This window comes from Amblyomma mixtum, chromosome 3, assembly GCF_055824585.1.
Source record: "Amblyomma mixtum isolate Tamu chromosome 3, ASM5582458v1, whole genome shotgun sequence".
Taxonomy (NCBI): domain Eukaryota; kingdom Metazoa; phylum Arthropoda; class Arachnida; order Ixodida; family Ixodidae; genus Amblyomma; species Amblyomma mixtum.
This window is the reverse complement of record NC_143014.1, coordinates 99,966,050-99,989,685: the sequence shown is the minus strand read 5'-3', so window position 1 is coordinate 99,989,685 and position 23,636 is coordinate 99,966,050. Positions and strand designations below refer to the sequence as shown.

At 45.7% G+C, this 23,636-nt stretch overlaps 1 protein-coding gene and 1 long non-coding RNA gene across 3 annotated transcripts in view; both read left to right on the top strand.

Moving 5' to 3' along the window:
- Nucleotides 1-3,514: 3,514 nt before the first annotated feature.
- On the top strand, nt 3,515-5,061 carry LOC149351139 (uncharacterized). The gene is made up of 2 exons (XR_016290532.1): nt 3,515-3,708; nt 4,932-5,061. It is a non-coding gene; the product is annotated as an uncharacterized LOC149351139 (long non-coding RNA).
- A 3,120-nt stretch (nt 5,062-8,181) lies between these two features.
- Cdc2rk (cyclin-dependent kinase 10) overlaps nt 8,182-23,636 on the top strand; it is a 43,176-nt gene continuing 27,721 nt past the window's right edge. Inside the window, exons 1-8 of one of the 2 annotated variants that reach the window (XM_089580410.1) lie at nt 8,182-8,456; nt 8,590-8,662; nt 8,757-8,828; nt 8,925-9,027; nt 12,184-12,265; nt 17,903-17,970; nt 20,332-20,384; nt 20,996-21,065. In XM_089580410.1, coding sequence (XP_089436536.1) covers nt 8,361-8,456; nt 8,590-8,662; nt 8,757-8,828; nt 8,925-9,027; nt 12,184-12,265; nt 17,903-17,970; nt 20,332-20,384; nt 20,996-21,065 — 617 coding nt within the window. In that variant the 5' untranslated portion in view covers nt 8,182-8,360. The remainder of the gene's footprint in view (nt 8,457-8,589; nt 8,663-8,756; nt 8,829-8,924; nt 9,028-12,183; nt 12,266-17,902; nt 17,971-20,331; nt 20,385-20,995; nt 21,066-23,636) is intronic. The other variant, XM_089580409.1, reaches the window with a different exon arrangement.

Below are 23,636 nucleotides of genomic sequence, written 5' to 3'. Positions count from 1 at the left end.
ACGCTGTTTTTAGTGCGTACCACTTCTAGCCGTAATCACGGATTTCGCCGATGTCGGTCCGAAGCCCGCTCTCGCTTCCTCTCTCTCCATGAGCTTGAAGCGCGAAGGACACGTGTACGACGCCGCGTCGCGCGATGATAAGGCGGACCGGCCTCATAGCTGCAGCCAAAGAGAGAGTGGGGCGTATCAAAGTTGCGGCCGTCATGGCCGTCACCGGGCAGTGCCGTACAAGCGCTTGCTACTCCGGACTGCGTGGTGATGGCCGCCTCCCAGTCCTCCCACTCCTCCCGAATTGAGTTGGGGATGGGGGGAATGGACGGGTTGGAGGGGCAGGCCCACACCATGTGATAGGTGTCCGAAGACACCGCACTACAGTGCGGGCAGTTGCCGCTAAAGGAGGGGTCGAAATGTTTTAGTGCTGCCGGGCACAACAATGTATTGGTGAAGAGACGGAGAAGGAGCCGCTCATCCGTCTTCTTGAGGCCTTTACATGGGCTACGGTAAAGGCGATGGCTATCTTGATAGTAGGTTGTGATATCTTTGAACGTATAGACCGGATTAAAATCGGTTTCCTGATCAGGTGGGGAGGAGAAAACAGCCCGATGAGAGAGCGCGCGGGCGGCTGCGTCTGCTGCCTCGTTTCCTGCCAACCCCTGATGAGCAGGGGCCCATATAAGGTAACGGTGTGCGGGGTCCGTATCCCGCATGCAATTTTGGTAGATTCGATAGGCTAGTAAGGGAGTGCAGCCTTGTTCGACGTTCCGACAGGCCCCTCGCGAGTCGGTGATTATGTATTTTGAATCGGAATGTGAGGCCGCGAGAGCAATCGCGACCTCTTCTGCTTGTGTTGCACTGCGGGCTCTGAAAGTGAGGCCGTTAACTGTGTTGCTGTTGTGAACTACCGCGGCAGTGCACCATCCCCCGTGGTGAGGGCCGGAGGCGTCCACGTAGTATACACCTGTTTTGTTGCCATGAATGTCGGGCTAGCGCTTCCGCTCGTGCCAGACGCCAATCATTATGGTCTTCATGTGACATGTTTGCTGGAAGAGGCCGCACGTGGAGGGCTCGTCTCCACAGTTCTGGGATGTGAAACCTGTCTTCCATTGGAGGGGTGTGTTGGATATGGAGTCGAGCAAGAAGACGGCGACCCGACTCCGTTAGCGACATGCGCGTGTACTGGTTTGTAAGTTGCGCCTCCCGGAGCTCCCGGAAAGTATTCACCACCCCAAGGGCTATAAGCCGGCTGTTTGACGTAGTGATGGGGAGGTCAAGGGCACGTTTAACAATTTTGCGAAGGATAAGGAGTCGAATAGAGAATTCGACTAGTTACGAAGGCGTTTGCCAGCCGCAAAACATCCTTACTTCGTAACCCTTCGTGTTTGTTGGAAACCCGGCGGACCATGCGGCCCACCTGGTCCCCCACCTTACGGAGTTTGGCCAATATAGTGTCTGGCCGCCTGTGTTTGTGAATGTAGAGTCCGAGTACCCGTATCTCATCACTTTCGCGTATGGGACCACGTGTCGCTGACCTTTGAGCGTGCAAAAGGTGACGAGAGGAAAAGGCGCGAAAACGCTGAAATTCAATTTTTTACTAAAGGTAACTCAGCTTCTACAAAACGTATTTAAAAAAAAAATGGCGCTGGGGATACGTAGGGTGCCTCCTTGCGCGGGCCCCCTCCGCCGCTCCGTGAAGGGGACTATGGTGGGGACATCCTTTGAAGGGATCAGTTTCGCCTCGGCGAGGGCGCGCGCCATATTTGTGCCCACTCCTTGTCCCATCTGCGTCAGTTGCACGTGCGGCGGCCTGTTTCCCGTCGATTGCAATTTTTCTTGGCCGCAGGACAGGGAAAACATTCCGGGGTGTTGCGTGCCTACGTGCACATATCACTCCCGAAATGGCTGGAGAATGTTTTCATTTCCGAGAGATCCGAAAAGAAGGTTCCTGTGGACTGTAAAAGTGAAACGTGACAAGTGGCAGCCGGCCAACACTTCACGCCTATGCAGTGTAAGTACTACATTCCGTGCTTCGTTTCCTTGCTGCTTGCCTGCCTCCTAGTTACGTGTACTGCTTGAAATTGATACCCAACGTGCGTGCTAAAAACGGCGTTAGTGTTTTTGTAGGCATTCATTTCTATTTCGCGCATGATACTGGGTACGATCGTTTATGCCAACATATACCGCGGCATCATGCATTGTGTTTAAATTGCTTAGCCAACGTACACTTCAGGACGCGCAGTTGTGGTCATGAATCGCATATTTAGTGTAAAGAGACTAAGTTGCAAGGAATAAGGGACCTTGGTCTGAACAGGACACAATACATGTGTGCGGTGTCCGGATCTTTATGCTCTAGCCCTCTGCCGCTCGTAATGTTTGCCTAAAGCTGCAGATGTCTATGTTCCTGATGAAAGCTAACCCGTCAGGGATTGTTGAACCGTAGCTTTTATCTGAGGTTCTGAAGAAAATAAGTAAATGCGCGAAGGCTGCACGACAAATTATTGAAGTTTAAGATTTCATTTGTTCAGTACCAATATAATGACATCGAAATATTTCGAGCTGTTGATTTTTACTTCCTTAGTGGTGATTAGTTGTTCTAACACTATAGACCAGTGATTGTTTCGAACACCATTTGCAAAATTCCGAAAACCAACCTTCCTGTACAGCTAATGCCCCTTCACCATGGCGGGCCGGCCTAGGAGTTGGGTGCAGCTCTGTATTATAATATTTTATGCCTCATACCACTTTGCTCGTACTTGGCGAAAAATTTGGCAGGGCTTCATTTCACCCTTAAGTACACATTGCGTACACATTACATTAAGTACACATTGCAACTGTTCAGAAGCTTCTTATCTCCACCTATGCCGGAATGAGGTTACGCATTCACCTGCGTCAGCTTGAATAAAAAAGAAGTCAACGGCCGCGGAAGCAAAACGTGTGCTGGAGTCAAGTGACACCACAATTTTGATTGTGTGCACAGAGCTTGTGTGTACTTTTTATAACTTTTTTCTATAACATTTTCATATTTTTCGTATATTAATTGTTGTAATGGAATGGTGTCCCAAAGCTTTTTAACACTATATTTTTTTGTGGATTCTTTCACTGATTTCTACATAAGTGGTTTGCTATAATGAAAAATAAACGCGACGCGAACTTTTTGCCAAAGTAAGCTCGATAGGCTGGAAATGCTGTTCAACGCCGTCCCGCTGCAGTGGCTCAGTGGTTATAAGGCGCTCGAGAGTTCGGAGCCGACTGTGGCGGCAATGTTTCTATGGAGGCAAAACGCAAAATGCGGCTGTGTGCTGTGCGTTGACAACGAACGTTAAATATCTCCGGGTGGTCGAAATTATTTCGAAGTCCTTCGCTACGGCACTTCTCTCTTTCCCTACTCCGCGGTTGAGGTGCGCTCCTAACAGACAGCGACAGTTACCGCATGATTTTAGTTTCGATACCTGGGCGCCGCCATGTTTGTTTTACTCGAGCGCCGCCTACCGCCGACGCCATCTTAGACTGATAATTTGCAGCCGGTGGGCTGCAGCCGAAGCAGCGTGCGATCTCTGAAAGTGTCATTCGCCCGTTTTATTCCTGCCAAGCCTAGAAATTTTGGGTGGGCGTTCGCCTCGTGTCCATCCTCGTGCGTGCTATGCCATTAGCTCCTGCAATAACCAACTGGAAGCAAGCGACCATTCCTCGACGCAGCGAACGGTCACCACGGTGAGTGCCAAGCTCGCAGTTCACGCGTGCTTTTTTGTCGCCGGTTGCCTGTAGGGCAAACGTGGCACGGTGTTGCATGTTAGAAAAACGGAAGCAAAATGTGTTGAAACACAAGATCGCGGAGGGCAATAATTATCTAGTTTTTCGTTAAGCGCAGTTTTTCATGAACGCTTTCGCTGCCTGCTTGGACATGGCGAGTGTGACAGTTTAGATGCTAGGCTTGCGACAGAGTACCCCGTTTACAAATTGAACATTTTGGAAACAGCGAGTACATGACCGAAACGAATCCACTTCTGATGATTAGAATGTTTGTTTGCGGAGATACGCGCTATGAAATTGAAATTCGGCCCCTCCTGCCGCTTGCTGTTCGTACTACGAGCGATACAAGCTAGTTGACTGAAAGCGATTCGCATTCTCGCCTTCTCCGCTCCCGCCAGCACTTACTGGTGCACAAATACCAGAAAATGTGCAATTACACGATCTAATAGGTTGGTACGCTAATGGAACGCTATTACCGCTTACTGACAGGCAGAATCGCCGACCTGTGTATTTTTTCATCTTACGTTGCCATAGCTGCATTTTTTCTCACTTTGCAGTTGGGTAAAAGTTCATGTCGCCGCTTCTACAGACAGTTGCGCAAATCAGAGAAAATCGAAGAAAAATTCTCTCGGCTTAACCGCGCGTTTGTTTGGGCTCAAATTTTGCACAGAGGTTGCATTTGGTGGTCAGTTTTGTTTTATACTACATTTAGGTGGGGTACTTGCCTGATTCGAGCAGAATTATTTGGAAATCCCCATCGTCTGTGGCGACGGAGAACCAAAATCGAAAGACTTCGCAGCAATGGTACCCGTAGCGCCATCTCGCACCCACCGGAGAAACCCAGCTGTGCTAAGTGGAGAGCTCGTTTCTCCGATGGCTGCGAGATGGCGCTACGGGTACCATTGCTGCGAAGTATTTCGATTTTGGTTCTCCGTCGCCACAGACGATGGGGATTTCCAAATAATTCTGCTCGAATCAGGCAAGTACCCCACCTAAATGTAGTATAAAACAAAACTGACCACTAAATGCAACCTCTGTGCGAAATTTGAGCCCGAACAAACGCGCGGTTAAGCCGAGAGAATTTTTCTTCGATTTTCTCTGATTTGCGCAACTGTCTGTATTCATGCCATGCTGTGCAAATTAAATTAGTATTTTTGCACTAACGACATATTTATTTTTTTCAGGTGGTGATCCCCACACCCTCCCGATATTGACGATCATGTGGGGCGGCGAAAAGAAGTTGTGGCCAAATTTGTGAAGTCATCAGATAGTGTACTGCTGAATTAAAAAAGAGCTCTGCCAAGGCCGTCCAAATACTTGATCTCTTAAAATTATGCACAGATTATAGTTTGGTAACCCAGGCGATGCGCTTCGTTCCGCGCCCGATATTAGGCACAGGCAGTGGGTTTGTTTCTGTCTGCATTTCGTTCACAAACTGCGCTAACGTTTAGCTTTTTGTTGGCGCAAGTATTTTTTGTTCACCAACTACGTCCACTGCCAATGCAACTCGGGACCGGCGGAAAAGCGGTGAAGAAATGGACACCGAAGACGTGATGAGACCTTAATTCGCATAACATGGTGCGCGTACATACTGGCGGCGTTTGTTTTCTACTTTCGTCTACTATTTCCGCAACCGACAATAAAACAATGATGTCTAGAAGACGTTGGTGTTCCGTACAACATTGCTGCTTTTGTTGTACAGACGCAAACGCGCTTGACCGGTAGCTAAGCAGCCGCGGACGTTGCTCCGAGCGCCGGATTATCAGCCCAGGGGAGAACGGCAACATTGGGGTGTCGCGGAGCGCACGTGTTTGAGAGTATTTTTCCCTCTCCTGCCCGCTCCTCGTAAAATGGTGTAATTTTGGTGCCCAACGCCCAGCTGCAGCAGTGCAGGCTAAAGGAGGGGGGATAATCCGATTGGACACGCGCCGCAGCCATTCGCCGTGCTGCATGGACGCCAAAATGGCGACCACTGTGGCTTGAGTGCATACCTCCTATAACCACAACTGTTATTTTTAAGGCCAGATAAAATGACAGTTTTTGCAACATATCGTAAAATATTGGTTGTCGCAATACATTCCAAATACCGCACTTTAGTGTCGTTAGTGTGTGTGTGCATGCTTCCGAAGAATAACTGCCTTCTATAATAAGCAGCCACATATAGGTTCTTGACTTCGCCAAAAGTGTGACATTTTATCATTTGAGTCATCCGCCTTCTATTCATAATGATACGTGTCGCTCCATGAGCAAAACAGCTTCAAGGAAGCGCGTTCGGCCCCAGTGTGCGGTGGTGGTGGATAAATATTGAGCCGTATCTTAGGCTCTTGGTCTCGCGTAGTGGCCGGCAGTCGGTGACGCCCGGCGACTTCCAAAGCCCAGCTCACCAGCTGCTTTTGAACAGCTGGGCCGGAGCTGGACACCGCGACCTCCCATCGCTCGAGGTCAGTGAGTTGCCACTCTGATGGCGGCTGGAACTCAGAGCATATGTAGAGTATGTGATGGAAGTCAGCTCTTGGGGCTCCACATATAGGGTACACTCTGGCGAGAACAGCCCTGGGTGCGTAGTGCTAAATGGGCGGGAGATAGAAAGGTGCGAGATTGTAGCTGGCGCCACGTCACCTGCTCTAGTTTAGTGAGTGATTTGTGAGGTGGAGGATAGTGGAGTCGTTGCTCCCTGTAGTGGAGTGGAATCTCGTGGTATGTGATCATTCGGTCACGGGCGCTCCCTGGCTCGGCGGCTTGCCCTGCTCGGTTGACGCATGCTCGAGCGGTGTCATGGGCGGCTTCGTTGCCTGGATGGCCCGCGTGCGCGGGGACCCATATGATTTGAACGGGCCTAGTGGGGGCCTGAGAGGAATGGAGAATTTTGTGGGCGACGGCATGCATCCGCCTTTGGCGAAGTTTCTGATCGCAGTTTTTGAGTCACTAAATACGAGTGTGGCAGTGGTGGAGGAGATCGCAAAGGCAATTGTAGCTTCTTCGACTTCTAGCGAGGTGTACGTTACGACCGATACAGCTGTTAGAGATGAAAGATTGTGGCCGATTGCGCTAATGGCAAAGGCCGGCTGAGTGGTGTATGCCGCGGCATCTACGTAGACAGCATCCGTGTGTTGGTTATACCGCTTGTGTAGTGCCTTGCTGCGCGTCGAGCTTGGTTGTGGACTGGGTGCACTTTTTTGGGGAGTGGATGGACTGTTAGAAGCTTTTGGGTGGCCCCGGGGATGGGGTATGTAGGTCGGAGAGTGTTGGTTGGGTTAAGACCTAGGTTCCAAATGATGCTGTGGCCTGTGGGGGTGGGGGAGAGGCGTTCAAGTTGTGCCGTACGGTGAGCTTCTGTAAGCTCGGCTGATGTGTTATGTATGCCCATGAGTAAGAGCCGTTCTTTGGAGTTGTGTCGAGGGAGGTGGAGTGCGGTCTTGTACGCCTGGCGAATCAGGGCGTTGATTTTCTCTTCTGCTTTCGTGAGGAAGAGATATGGGAGAGAGTATACTATGCGGCTGACGACGAATGCTTAAACTATAGGCTACGGAGGTCATGTTCTCTCATGCCCCTGTTTCGGCTGGCAATTCGTCATATGAGCCGCATGGTCTGATGGACGGTGTTTGTGAGTTTGGTTATCGTGGCGGTGGTCTAGCCGTTGCTCTGGAGTAGGATGCCTAGGATTCGGACCTTTTCCACTTCTGGGGTGGGGGTGCCGTCCAACGTGACATTTGTTGGAGGCGGGTGCCCTAGGTCCGTCCTACATCTAGGTGGTCGAAGAATGAATGAGTAACTCGGATTTAGTAGGGGAGCAAGGCCAGGCCGACGGTTGCAGCATGCGCGGCCACCAGGTCGGCACCGGCCTGCAATGTTTCTTCTATGGCTCCGCCATTTCCTGTGGTTGTCCACAGTGTAATGTCGCAGGCATAGAAGGAGTGCAAGAGATTAGGTACTGCGTTTAACGCCTTGTCCATGGGAATGAGTGTTATGTTGAAGAGCAGCGGCGAGAGGACTGACCCTTGCGGGGTGCCTCTGCTGCCGAGTGTGAAGGTTGGGGAGGAGAGAGACCCGAAGCAGATTTCTGCTGTGCGGTGTCTTAGAAAAGCTGAAGTGCATTTGAAGGTGCGCGGGCCTGGTTCTAGAAGACCCAGTGCGCGCTCCCGAAGCGCGACGAAAGGAGAGGGCACAAATATATCGTACTCCGTAGCAGAAGATGCAGTGGTCTCCACTCTCCACGAAGCGGCGGAGGGGGCGCGCGCATCGAGGCACCCTAGGGATACCTAAAGTCCCTAGGGTGGGACCCTAGGGCACCCTAGGGACACGTGGAGACCCCCGCCCTCTACACTGTCTATTCTAGCTAACTGCAGCGCTGCAACCACGTCTTTAACTTGATAATAGTATGTCTTTAGAAATACTTGGGGACCACAATAGTCTTGCCTTTGTGCATACATAGGTTTTGGGTTTTGTGCCACGTGCTACCGCCAAAGAGGTAGAAGGCGCTGCAGACACTACATGCGCTAAGCCAGAGCCACCTACTTCATCGCTCATACCATGTTTTTTTGTTGGCGAAAGGCGAACGGCGTACCATTGCACCTTTAGCCTTTGTATCGTTCCATGGTTTTTAAGAGCGAATCATGGAAGCCGGCTTGAATCAAGCAGCGCCTGAAAAGCGTGTTGTATTAGCGTCGTTGTCTACTGGAAAATTTTTTGAAATCCCAGACAAGGACATCGTAAGTATCTCGTGCCATCGTTATGACAGGCTGCAACTTACGTTTGTGATTCCCGTAATTCTGCTACTCCAAAGCTCATCTTTGGGGAAGCGCGCACTGCGATATCTGTTTTGAGCTTGACCTTTTTTAACAGACAGGGAGATGCCGATTGGTTACGGACTTCGAAAAACTGAATCGAATCGGAGAAGGCACTTATGGGATTGTCTGTGAGTGTTTGGCTAGAGTGCCTCATTTTGCACTGCTGTGTATCGGAGTCTGCAGATTCCAACATTCATAGTGCCACGTCTTTTTGTTTTACAGACAGGGCTCAAGACTTGAGCTCTGGTGAAGTTGTTGCGATGAAGAAAGTGCGTATGGAGCAAGAGAAAGACGGTATATACCTTGCAGGCTTTGTCGTGTCGCTTACAGTACTCTATTGGTTACGTTGTAGCTATAAATGTCGCATTTCTTGTTGATGTCCATTTGCAGGCATTCCTGTCAGCGGTTTGAGAGAAATAAACCTCCTGCTCAACATTCAGCACCAAAACATTGTCAATCTTAAAGAAGTTGCTGTAGGAAAAAGCTTAGAAAGGTGAGTTGTGGTGTGTACTGTCGCTCAAATTCTTAATATTGTGCAAGCCTTGGTCATGCAGTCGGCCAGTGCTTTGTTCTAATTAGGTACGAATGAATCGTGTACTATCGCGCTCAATATGAGTTGCAACGCGCGGTCATCGACCGGGGCTCGTTCCGTGGTGTGCCTCCTCCAAACAGTCGCTCGGAATTCTGGGAGAAACTGCTGTTCCAGGAAACAACAGCACCCCCGCTCAGGAAAAAGTTTCTGCCAGAATTCCGAGCAACTGTTTGGAGGAGGCACACCACGGAACGAGCCCCGGTCCATGACCGCGCGTTGCAACTCATATTGAGCGCGATAGTACATGAGCTTAAAGCAAGCAAGGTCTATGAAGACCATGCTTACTTCAAGCTCATGTACCTAATTAGAACGAAACACCAAGAACGTGCTTGCTTCATGCTGATGTACTACCGGGAGCAGATTTAAGAGACCCCTGCCAGCGCGTGCCGATCCACGCCAAACTGCGCGAGCGCCGCCTGACGAAGCACTCCTGGTGCCGAGGACGGCGCACTGGTGCACGCCGATCTCGAGCAAAGCTACGCAGCACGCGTGCTGCGCCTGTCTCGGCCGGCGCCAGGAGTGCCTCGTCAGGCGGCGCTCGCATGCAGTTTGGCATGGATCGGCACGCGCTAGAAGGGGTCTTTTAATTTTGCTCCCGATAGTATATACGTAATTCATTTTTACCTAATTAAAATAAACCGCTGGCCAATCTGATGACGACCGTGCTGTCACAACTGGCCACTACACGTTGTGGTCATGGTCAGCTAGGTTACCCTGTACAATGCACCGTTGCCAAGTGTGCGACAAGGATGGGTGGGATGAATAAAGTCATTGTCACAGCATCGCTGTTCAAGTCATTGGAATTTCTTCTGGGCATATGACCTGTGTGTGCAGCCCAGCATCAATTTATGACTGTCAAGTGCTTTCTAAAGTAATTTTTTAATGCATTGCAACAGTGATGCTTCGTACAGACAGACCTACACCTGGTAAACGAAAGTAGCATCCAGCGATCATTGAGGGTGCCTGTCTACCCATTGAACACAGCTACGACTGTTATGTGTCTATAAGATGTCTTGTGAAGACCTGCAAAACACTGATATGACATCTAGCTGGACTTTAAGGGCATCTGTTAAACATCTGTAGGCTGTGTTGCAAATCATCCAGTGCACATCCTGTCAATCTCTCAGGCTAGCAAAGGGCATAGTAGCCATCTCATAGATGGTCTAATGCTTTATCCATTTTGAGTTGCAAGACACCTTGCTAGATGTTTGGTAGGGATTTGTAGCGTGTTTCAAGAATGCTTGGTACATCGTCGGAATATTAAGAAGATTTATTGTAGATGAACTAGGTTTTAAAATGCCATTTAGGCTTGAATTGACACTTTAGAGAGACCACCGCAGAGTCGCCAACTTTTAAGCATACCTGTATGTGCAGGAACAGGAAATGTCAATGTTTCAGAACCAACGCGCTCCTCACTTGACCACGAAAACCTTGGCTCATCCCTATTTGCTACGCCAATATACTGCACCATAAGGGTGCTCTTGTGTACATGTGGAGAACTTCGGATTCACAAAGCTCCCTCATGTATTATTTATTCTCTGTGCACTAAAATTAACCAGGCTTATATGGGATGCTTCATCATTAGGAAACTATCATTCCATCCCAAACACAAATCAAGTAAAATCTGTTCTTATTTGGGTACAGCACAGGGATTATTTGTGAAAGGTCTGATTGAAGTGTTCTGTATGCGTAGCGGGAAGATGTCTTACTGTTAACTAAAAAAAATCTGCCTGATAGATGTTTTGTGTAGGTTAAGATGTAATAAATCATGTAGCTTTTTGTGTGCATTTCTGAGACGTACTGTACAGTGATGCAATGACTGTGTCATTGAGCGCCAAACTGCACCATAAGGCTGACCGTGCTACATGCTGCTACATTATGCAAAATAGGCCACCACGGTGGCTCAGTGGTTATGGCGCTTGGCTGCTGACCCGAAAGACACGGTTCGATCCCGGCCACGGCAGTCGAATTTCAATGGAGGCGTAATTCTAGAGGCCCGTGTACTGTGTGGTGTCAGTGCACATTAAAGAACCCCAGTTGGTTGAAACTTCCGGAGCTCTTCGCTACGGCGTCCCTCATAGCCTGAGGTGCTTTGGGACGTTAAACCCCGTAAACCTAATATAACAAAGTACGAGCAGTCTGCGGTAGAACAGCACATGGAGTGCAATTAACATTGATGTCGTACCTAGTACCGTGGTCACATCTCGTGTGTCTTGGGCAGCGCTATCGGCAAACCTAATCTTGCCTGGAATCATTCATCCAGTAGTCGGATACCTTGTTGGGGCCATTTCCCTTGTCAGTCTGCAGAGAGAAGTGAAACAGGTCTACAGCGTGGCGTCATCTTGTCATGGTTTCATTAGTGCTTTCATTACAGTGCTTTTGACCTGTCCTCCAAGAATGAGACTGCTACCTTGCATTTCTAGGGGCTGCATGCGATTGTGAAAGGATTTTTTCAAGATGAAAATAAGCAGTATAATAGCATCACAGGCAATGGTTAAAAAGTATGTGTACATATTTTTAAGACATTTTTGGACCTACAGTTAAACATTTGTGCAACATCTTGAGAACGTCTTGCAAGATGTCATATCCCCAGTCTTGCAGCCTGTTAGTTGAGCTATATGACTGCCTCAATTCGTTGCAGATGATGTCTTGACGAGAAGGGCACTAGATGTCTGATAGTTCTTTGTCAGAAAATCTTGTGTGCATTTAAATGGCATGTCGAGGTAACTAAGATGTCTTGGTCATCTTTGTAAGGTATATTTTAGACGTCCAAAAGATGTAGTTGTGTTAATGGTGAGGGCATTGCAGTGGGAGCAAGCAGTAGAGGCTGTGCCTGCTGTCCTGCTTCAGCAGAATAGTGGATGATGGTAGCACTGGTAGGTGCCAAGTGTTCACATGCTGCTGTGAAATGATTGATTAAACATCTGTAATTAATGTGACATTAAAAAATTGAATGCCAGTGTCATTGCAGTGTTGCATATGAAGCCACCTTTGTTATTTTTACTTTTATTTGCATTGGTGGCATAGTATTGTGGTCTGTCTGCTTCACCATTACAGTATCTTTCTTGTGATGGAATACTGTGAGCAAGACCTGGCAAGCCTGCTGGACAACATGCAGAGCCCATTTTCAGAGTCACAGGTACGGGCAGTTCTGCTCTATCAGCTGCAGGAGTGAGCATGATGTCTAGCTGGATAAAAGAGGTGATTCACAGGCCTGGCTGTTTGTGGCTTTCGACCAAAGTATGACGTCATGGACACTGTCACAAACCTCTCGTGTATCCATTGATTGGCTAAACTGATGTCTGTAAGGCAGTTTCATTATTTCGATGGAGGTGAAACGCAAAAGGTGCTGGTGTGCTGTGGATGGCAGTACGCGTTAGAGAACCCCAGCCGGTCTAAATTAATCCTGAGCCTTCCACTACAGTGTCTCTCGTAGCCCATGTGTTGCTTCAGGATGTTAAACCCCACAATTTACAATTTTTTTAGTTTGTCTCAAGTGACCATAAACATGCTCAACTTCTTCCGTCAACAATCGCAGAGCAAGAGCAAACATTGACGGGCGTGTAACTTGTGACATCACACATGCAAGGTTGCCTGTAAAAATTGTCCCAAGTGAGGCCACGAAACGGGAAAATTTTTTATTCATTAGCACAGAAACAAAACACCTACAGGAAGGATCAGGCGACTCCAGAGAACCTACCTTGAAAGTTTGAGTAAACTGTGTGGAGGTAAAAAAAAATGCTGGAGTTGCTCTTTAATGGCCCCTGATGGGGCATTACACAAGGGGTAGGGGGCAGACGGTCAGTGGAGGTCACAGAAAGTAAACACTTAAATATAAATAGCACTGCCTAAAACAAATATAACAGCATTATAGCTGCCTAATATAAATATTGAGCTGTTGCCTATTTGGTAAAAATTATACTATAGTTAGTGGAGCAGATGGTCTTGCTACCTTATATTAGGATGCCAAGGGTGCTACACCGATGGATGATCTGATGTTAGTAATGCTCAGCTGAGAGTCATATTTGGATGGGACGAAATGAGCAGCTTAGTTTTATATTCCATGAACTGAATAGTCCAGACAGCTGAGGCGTACTCTAGTTTAGTGTGTATGAAAGTTTTATGTGCGATTTTTCTAACGGCATGTGGAGGACAGTGATCACTTAATGAAGCCAAGTGATTTAGAGACGCTTGCGAGAGCCGACGTGATTTGCTTTGATCAGGTTAGGTTACTTGGGATTTGAATGTCTAGATACTTAGGCAATTTTACTTCAGACAGTGCAACTGTGTTTAGCGTGTATGGATAGTGTGTGTTAGACCATTTACGTGATGCATGCATGAACTGCCTTTTAATGCATTCAGTTTCATGAGCCAGGTAGAACGCCAATTTTGAGTATGGTTAAGACGTCCTGCAGCATTGACTGATCATTTTTAAAACATGCGATAATAAGAGAATGTAGTCATCTGCAAGCATACGAACGATGAAATTCCAGCAGGTAGGTTTTTGATAAACATGAGGAATGGAAACAGGCTGAGAACTGAGGTCTGAAAGATTCCAGAGATAATGATAACAGCAGCTGAAAGGTAACTGTTGATGGCAAAGTATTGTGCTTGATTAGTTAAAAAACTGTGAATTCATGACAAGATCAGCAGGTCCAATGAAAGGCATGGAAGTTTAGTCATGAGGCAATGATGAGGGATGTGATCAAAAGGTTTTGAGAAATCAAAGGGGAGGTCAGTCATGAACTTATAGCGATTGACATGAATAACCAGAATTTTTGTTTTGATTAGCGAAGAAAAGTTACGAAGGTGATTTGCTATATGCGAGTAATGTACGTGCTCGATTGTGAGAAAATACAGAAGAAAGAAAACATGAGGAGTGTCGCTCTCGTGCTGCAGGTGTAGTTGATATTTTTCATGTAAGCCGTTTTGTGTTGCGTCTGTGGAATTTTATGCAAGCACAATTCATGTTCTGGGATTCTACAGGATTAGATCTTCCTCCTCCAACAAGGGCCTGCACTTTGGCTGAGTGTTTATTGCTGCATCTTGTCATTTCTGCTCACGGATTATACGACTGCACTGCTAGATGTGACCTTGATGCATGCCATTGATTTTTGGTTTATGGTTTGGTTTATTGCGGTTTAATGTCCCAAAGTGACTCAGGCTATGAGGGACACCTTAGTGAAGGGTTCCGGAAATTTCGACCAACTGGGGTTCTTTAATGTGCACTGACATCGCACAGTACACGGGCCTCTAGTGTTTTGCCTCCATTGAAATTCGACCGACGTGGCCAGGATCAAACCCGCGTCTTTCGGGTCAGTACTGAGTGCCATAACCACTGAGCCACCGCGGCAGGTCGACAGATTTTTCTTCGATTAAGTTTATTTAGAAGCTGTATAGCTCTCCTTTGTAGTCATATAGCTGTGCTTGGGTGGATGCTAATGAGTAATTACATCATTTTTACAAATCTACTCCACCTTGGGGAATTACCCTAAAAACATTGGACCAACACTGTTCCCACTTCGAGTTATTGATCAATTTGCTTTTGCCCTGCCATATGCTAGCCGTCCTGGTTCACTGAGTTGGTAGAGTGACTGCCTTAGTGTGGTGGTGGTCCTGGGTTGGAACCCCTGACCAGGAGGAGTTTTTCTTTAACTACAAAGTTTCTGTGAAAGCTGTATAGCTTTCCATTGTGGCTGTCTAATTTGCCTTCTGGTGTATAACATATTTAATAACTAATGAAAGTTAAAGATGTTACAATGATAAAAAAGTTTGATGTTCCCGCTTTTGATAGATGTTTTCATTTTGCATGTGGCACCGCTGGTATTAAAGCAGTCATAAGCGAAATTTCGGCCACCATGAATGTATGGTCAGAACAGCGTGCCGTAACCAGATTTTCGATGGCAGAAGGTGTTCCTCTTATCAACATTCACTGTTGGATGAGTGCTGTTCATGGCAAAGCATGTGTGTTTCCAGTCAGGCGGTGGGTACGGACTGTACACACGGAAGACCAAGTCATGTCGAGTGTGAAAGACAAGAACCGCAATGGACGCCTGCTGTCTGCATCCCACACCTGGGCTTGCGGCACGCGTGGGTGCATTGATTCGTGATGATCGTCACATTAAATAGACAGTTATTACAGGCATTCTTGGAAGAGCTTGAAGACATTGAAGCATTTGCGTGCACTTTTGCGTGGAGCATCCTAGAAAAAATTTGATCATTCTGCATGACAATGCTTGACAGCACACCAAGTCAGGAGACAACCGCCGCATTGAAGAAGCTGCAGTTTTGGGACTTTCTGCCTCGCTCACCGTATAGTCCTGACCTAGCACAGTGTGGCTTCTGGTTATTACTGAAGCTGAAGAAAACATCTTAAGGGCACGCACTTTGTGTCCGACAAAGTGGTGGCCAATGCAGTGCCTAGTTGGTGTTGTCAGCAGTTGGCCTCATTCTCCTCTGACGGAAAACAGACATTAGTGCATCGATGGTGGAAGTGCATCAGCGTTAAGGGGGGGGGGACTATATCAAAAAATGAACTACGCCTCTGAAAGAACACATTGCGAGCTTTATTTTGACTAACGTTTGAAATTTTCATCAGTTCATAAACATGTTCCAGACCAGCAGGCAAAATATGTTGAACATACCTCTTGTGTGTCTCATAAATATGTATACCAGGTGTCCCAACTAAATGTAACCAAGCTTTTAAAAAACATGGGATGTCCTAGCCATCTGAAACCAACTGAGGTTTGTTTAGAGTCGCATGACCTATTCTGCAGTATTTTTTTCATTCTTCAAGGTTAACTAATCACTTTAGCTAGATTGGCTAAATTTTTAATTATTGACTTGAGGAACAAAGTGTCAATAGAAAAGTTATAGATCGCTTTGAAAAACAGCTGACTGAAACATTTGCGGCAAGGTACTATTTACGTAAAGTAGTTTTTTTGCCGGTGTTTAACCATAATTCGCACAATAAGAAGCAGCTTCAACGTGACAATGGTGCCACTTCAACGTCCCAAGGCACGCCTTAGAGAAAAAAAATCCTGTTTTTTCTGAAGTGCTCTCTTCGATGAGACTTTGGGAGCACATTGAGGCACAGATGTGAGCGAGCAGCTGGTCACGTGATAACTTTCTTTTAAGGCTAATAAATAAAGCTACGTAAAATGTATCTTGATGAAAACAGCACTACTAGTGTTTTTTCGAGGCAATCTAAAACTTTTTCATTGACACTTTCTTCCTGAAGTCAATAATTAAAAAGTTAGCTAATTAAGCTTAACTAATTAATTAACTTTGAAAAATGAAAAAATACTGAAGACTAGGCCACGCAACTCTGAACAACCCTCAGTTGGTTTCACTGAACTAGGCCACTTCGTTGTCTTTTTTAAAAGGTTGGTTACATTTAGCTTGGACACCTGATATATATACAGGTTGTTTCACCTAAGACTTTCTGCAATTTTTAAAAATAAGCTATTTGAATTAGATGCGCGCTTTTTCTGGCATAGCATTTTCTGGTGTAGTACATCATAATGCAGCTAAGACGTGCTAACTAGCAGGCTTGTCAACTAATATTTAATAGTTAACTTTTAAACTATTACCGTTGGGCTCCTTAATTATTGAGAGGCATGTAGCCCACCGTAAGTAATACCCATATCAGTGTTTAGAATTTCGAAAACGCGGTTACCCTTGGCGCTGTGGCCCAACAAATTTCGCCTACATCGCTCCAAAATACATGCGGTTTGAGAAGCTTGCAGGCAAAGCAACCTCTCCAGTGAACCTAACTCGTCGAGATAGCCAAAATTTGTTGGGCCACAGCGCCAAGGATAATCGTGTTCTCTAAATTCTAAAAACGGATATGGACATTACTTACGGTGGGCTACATGCCTCTCAATAATTAAGGAGCCCAACTGTAATAGTTTAAAAGTTAACTATTAAATATTGGTTAACAAGCTTGCTAGTTAGCACGTCTTAGCTGCATTATGATGTACTACACCACTGACAATGCTATGCCAGAAAAAGCGCGCATCTAATTCAAATAGCTTATTTTTAAAAATTGCAGAAAGTCTTAGGTGAAACACCCTGTATATATAAGTCTAGAGGCTCGTGTTCTGTGCGATGTCAGTGCACATTAAAGAACCCTAGGTGGTCAAAATTTCCAGAGCCCTTCACTACGGCGTCTCTCATAGCCTGAGTCTCTTTGGGATGTTAACACCCATAAACCATATATATATATATTTATATATATATAGAAAGTTTAAATTTAATTTCAATTTAGTTTTAACACCATAAATTAAAAAAACATCCTCTATGCTACTTTGTTTCGGTGACTGTTCACTTTTGTTGTGCATATGTGCACGTGTACGTGCGTGCACAAGTTATTTTCTTTCTCAGTGAATGATCCCTAATATCACCGTAATAGAGCAAAAATGGAGTTGGTTCATGAATGTTAACTAAGTGCTCCCTTTGATATTGCTTGTACCTGTACAAGTGAGCAACAGATGCAGGGATGACTAACTAGGAGTGATCTTTTGGATACTGTGCATCAAGCCAGCATGTGCACAAAGCAACACTCCAGAGACGTGAAACTGGCATCCTCAGTGCCATTGTCTGTTGGGGTGCGCTTTCTGGGTAGTTCTGACTTTGCCTCTACTTTCACCGTAATATGTTTTGCTATTTTTGCAGTTCCTTTTCATGCTCCTTGTTGCTTGTGAGAGCTTGCAGAGCTAAAATATGTTGAAATGATGGTGTTCACCACTGAATCACTTTTTTTGTTTTCTATTAGGTGAAGTGCATCATGATGCAGCTGTTCAAAGGCCTTCAGTACCTGCATAAAAATTTTATTGTGCATAGGTTGGTACATCTTGCTTCTTCTTCAGCGTGAAGCAGTGGAAGCAGCAGCACAGAACAGCTTGTGAACTTTTCTCTGTTGCTTATCTTGATACTTGCATCTGCTTACATGAATTCTTTTTTCAAGTTCATCAATAACTTGTAGCCCTCCTCCTTGCCTTGCAAATGCATAGAAAATGTGAACTCAAAGTGGTGCTTGTCAATAAGGAATGGTTATCCAAATTGCACTGCTGGATTGCATTTGGTCCCTTAAGAGATTTGATAGCTTTTGTCATGTCCTGATACCTGCAGTTGTTACAATTGCAGCAGCTTTTTTTCTGGTTGATAGAGGCAGAAATTTTGCATCAAACAAATTTTGCTGAAAGACAGTGATGTGATTGCTGCGCCAATTGCGCCAAACTGTGCCAAAAGGCAAAGCCTGCTGCATGCTTTCACATTGCAACAAATTATGAGTAATGTGCGGCAAGCTTGCGGCAAAACTTCATATTTCCTGACGAACAAAATTCTCGGACGCCACATGTTATCCTACCTCTGCATTAGTTAGTACTAATGGAAAACGCAATTTTTCTGAGGATCCTTCAAGTAGTCATTAATATTTATATGCGGGCAGGCATCATGCTGGCTGGGCACGTTGTCACCACTCATAAAGAAAATAAGCAAAATAGACCTGCAGCATGCCGGGATTTACTCTGGTCATCCCATGGCATCTAAGGCATGCTGGAAATGCACATGGTACAAACATTTACAAACTGTGCTGGTGTTGACTACCACGTCCTTGTTCAGCCAAAGTGGAGAAAGCACTCGCTACTGCAAAGTTCTCACATGGCGTTGATTTTGAGGTTCGCTTTGTTGCCTTATCAACAAGAAGTGGAGAGTCCCGGGTAACTTTTTTTCACTCACGTCGTACTGTCTCTGTTCTTTACGACTCACGTTCTCCAGTGCATATTCAGCGGCATGTAACTTCAGTTTTGCATCATAATTCTTCGCCTCGCAAGCGACGGCGTTTTGAGTAAGAAGTACGCACGCAAAGCCACATGGATGCGACACTGAAATTTTAATTTTGGAGAATATGACTGCACTGAATACGGCGGTAGTGGTGCACACTTAATGTCGCCGCGACATTCAGTCTAGTTGTCATGAGATTATGGATTCTAGCCCTAGGATAACATTTTAAAAGTACACTTTTAGCATAGCAGGATACATGTTCTGCTACCGTGATCCACATTCATGGTGAGTTATCTGCGCATTGCGCAGATGGCCCTGAGGAGTGCACACCTGCCACCATGCACTTATAGTTGGGTCCCCGCAGAAGCGGATCACAGTAGCGGATCATGCCACACTAAAACTGTAAAAACTCTTTTTTTTTTCTTTTACTTTTCAATTAGATTTCCAAACATTGTTACTAGGAATGAAAGAAGATGGCGTGTGGTGGTGTGTCATTTTTCGCCGTATATAAGTTGCACTGATAAAAACTATTTGAAAAAAAAAATGCGGCTTATACTCTGGAAAATACGGTATATATCTGCACCAAACGCTCACTTTTCTGTGCCAAACTGCACTTTTCGCTGCTCCAAAAGCTGCTCCAAAGTGATGACTTTGGCTGGTCACGTCACTGGAAAGGTTGCATTGAGAAAATCTAGTCTGGTTCAGCTCTTTTGGGCAAATTCTTGATTTGGAGTGAGGTTGTTGAGGTGCTTGATTGTAAAAACTACTATGTGGGTCAACTAGCGACTGCAGTTCTACATACATTCTAATCTCAAATGCCCTGCACACGTGCTGCAGCAAAGCTGGGGATGACACATTTATCTGTCAAGCGCCTTTTTTGTCCTGGATTTTCATAGGTTTCAATTTTTGAGTTGACGTGTGTTCACTGCAAGGCAGATTACCAATGGAAAGGTGTTGGCAGCTTCTTTGTAGCACTGCCATGAAGGCATATTGGACCTGAAATTTCCTGTCAATTCCAAATAGTTCATGGAGAAAGAAACAAATCTGCATATCAAGAAACAAGTAAAATGTGTCATGATGTAAACAGTATGAAAGGAAACTCGTAAACCATGTGTAGAACTTAGTGTGTGCACCTGCCTGTTTTGTTCCTTTTATTTTGCATAAAAGTAATGTTTTTGTCATTATTCATCATTGCCTCTTCAATTTTAATTAATTAATAATAATGAGTAATTTATGACAAGACTGATATGCTGCCTCTTTTCAGCATTAGATGGCTATTTGCAATCGGCTGTCAGTAAGTGTGCACTGATAGTCAACAAATTTTAAAAACTTTTGCTGTTGCAGGCCTGTTGCATGATTAAAACAGCACACTGACCATGCATTTTTTTTTTTCTGTTTCTCGTTCTTACCATCTTCCAGGGATTTAAAAGTGTCAAACCTCCTGCTGACTGACAAGGGCTGTCTGAAGATAGGTTAGTTTATATCATTACATTATTTGACCATGCTGTTAACCTTCCTTTTCTTGAATGATGCCAAACTTTGCTGTTCTGTTTTTGAAAGCTTGAAACTTGTCAATCAAATATGCTGTAGATTTTTTGTTTGCATTGTTGTTGGCAATATTTTTGTTGAGTGGTAGAAAACTTTGCTGTTGTATTTTTGAAGACTTAAAGCTGGACACTCTGGTATGCAGTAAATCTTTTATTTGAGGCTGAGTTGCTCTTCCTGCATTGTGTGTCAGCTGCTTATCTGGCTAATGTTATGATTGAAAGTTTAATAATGTTCTAGATAAACACTTTTTTTAAGGTCGTCATTAATCTTGCCTCTTAGTGTTTTACTGAACTATTTTTATGCAAGGTACTACTTTTTTATTGTATACCTGCTGTTCAAGCCCACCTTCTTTTGGGGCCAATACCCATATTGTTTCATTCCTGTGTCTGATTGTAACTAGCATGCTTTGTGTGTGTATATGTGCATGTGCGCGCACGTGTGTGTGTGCACGTGCGTGCATGCGTGTGCAAAGCTAAATCTAGTTCCTTGAACTTTTTTTTTTACCCTTCTCTCTCACTCCTACCTTTTTTTCAAGCCGACTTTGGACTTGCAAGAAAGTATGGCGTGCCTGTGAAGCCTATGACGCCACGTGTTGTTACTCTTTGGTGAGCTTTCTATAGTCCAAAATTTGTAAATGTTTTATGACTAATCACTTTAAAATGATGTTCTTGCTGCGGATAGCAGCTGGACCTAATGGGTAGCTGCCCAAAATGAGGATGTTTCTTAATGTTGCATTGAAGTTTAAACCCATTTTTCTGTGGCAGATTTAGTCATGGTCTGGGCTGTAATGTTTGCCAAGCTTCAGAGTTAAAATTAAAACACAGCTGACTGTGGAAGCTTCGTAGACCTTAACGGTGCATTGCAGATTAGTGCCGTAACTGGTATTAAGCTATGATTTAAAACTCTTGTTTGCTATTTTTGAATGCATTGCCATAGCAGTTGAACCTGTGTAATAAATATTTCCAAATTATGTTTTTTATTTTTGGCTGTGCTGTTGTTTAAACAGCACATATGCTTAGAGCCAGTTGCTCTATGAACGTGCCCTTTTATTTGATGCACTTTCTTACGACACCATATGTAGCTTGGTGTTGTATTAATGTATCTCGACTTGGTGGGTAGCTTGTGGCTTGTGCTGCTGGTAAATGTCATCACTGCACCGATTATGTTACCACCATTACTGTAGTTTTAGGGGGGCAGCACATTTTTTGTCCTTCTGTTCCTTTTGCCTTACTATGCCTTTACCCTTGTCTGCTCAAGCTCAATGATAGTCTCAGTTCTGGCAGCCTTGATGCCATGGTTAGCATAAGAGGGTTCTTGCACATCTGCCATCGTTGCTGTTCAATCACTTACCATGTGTTACTTGTGGTTTTAAAAAGGACATTTCACATCCACCACTATGGACGACACCCTTCCAATAAGGAAGGGTACCAGGCAGGGAGACACGATCTCACCAATGCTATTCACCACCTGTTTACAGGAGGTGTTCCGAGGCCTGAATTGGGAACAGTTGGGGATAAGAGTTAATGGGGAATACCTAAGTAATTTGCGATTTGCTGATGACGTTGCCTTGATAAGTCACACTCATGAGATGAGCTGCAAAGCATGATCGGTGAGTTAGACAGGCAGAGCAGAACGGTAGGTCTTAAAATTAACATGCAGAAGACCAAAGTAATGTTCAACAGTCTTGCAAGGGAACAGTAGTTCACGATTGGTAGTGAGGTGCTGGAAGTGGTGAAGAAGGAATATGTGTACTTAGGACAGGTAGTGGCCGCTGATCCGGATCATGAGAGGGAAATAACTAGAAGAACGAAAATTGGGTGGAGCACACATGGCAGGCTCTCTCAGATCATGAATGGCAGTTTACCAATATCCCTCAAGAGAAAATTATATAACAGCTGTATCTTACCAGTACTTGCCTACGGGGCAGAAATGTGGAGGCTAACAGAAAGGGTTCAGCTTAAGTTAAGGACAACGTAGCGAGCTGTGGAAAGAAAAATTATAGGTGTAACGTTAAGAGATCGCAAGTGGGCAGAGTGGGTGACAGAAACAATGCGGATTAATGACATACTAGTCGAAATCAAGAGGAAGAAATGGGCTTGAGCAGGGCATGTAATACGAAGGAAAGATAACCGTTGGTCGTTAAGGGCAACGGAGTGGACTCCAAGAGAGGGCAAGCGTAGTGGGGGGCGGCAGAAAGTTAGGTGGGCGGATGAGATCAAGAAGTTTGTGGGGATATGATGGCCACAGCTGGCAAAGGACAGGGTTAATTGGAGAGACATGGGAGAGGCCTTTGTCCTGCAGTATGCATAGCCAGGCTGATGAGGATGATGACTATGGACGAAGGTGGGGCTGCTGAATGCTCTCAAGGTTGGGTCACACACAACATGAATGCACTCGAAAGTAGAAGGTTAGATAGCTGCCGGTATCGCTCAAGAGGTAGAACACTGTATGCAGCATACGGAGGTTGTGGGTTTGGATCCGACTGATGGCATGTGGTTGTTATTTCTTCTGCTTTCTAATCAATTACCTTTTATGTAAAAAAGGACTATGTATGCCCCTGTCACAAGAGCAGTTTAAATGGTGGTGGTGGTGGTAGTGGTTTATTTAAAAAAAAAATAAATAAATAAAAAGTGAAGCAAAAAAGTGTTGCCGGCCGCGGCAATTGCTATCTAATATCTTAAGCACCCGAGCTGCAGCCGGCGGAAACGAAAGGGAAAGGGAGAGGATAGTGAGGAGAAGTATAGAGGGGAGCGACAGCGAGAAAGGACAGGGTAGAGCTTTGTACACTATTTACAAAATACAAAAGTAATCAAGTTCGCGCCGCTCGCGCGCTAATGTCCAAGCATTGTCCGAAAATAAGTGCGCGCGAGCGGCCACTGCGCACAATCACTTACACAAGAAGTAAAACTGTATGTACATAGCCGCGCGCACGTAGCGTCCTGTCTCGGATTAATCGCGCGCGCGGCACACTGCACTAGCGGCCGGGGTGGGGCGCCCGGCCGCGTATACCGTCCGAGGTAGCACCCACGGAGCGTTCGTGTCACGCGTGCACTACCTGGCGTAGAGCAAGCGGGGAGTCAAGTCCGCCTGCTCGATGAGCGCACAGAGGCTCACCATTGTTCTGTCACGGGTGCGCGCACTGCCGCGCGGCCACAGGAGCGCTTCGAGACTGTCCG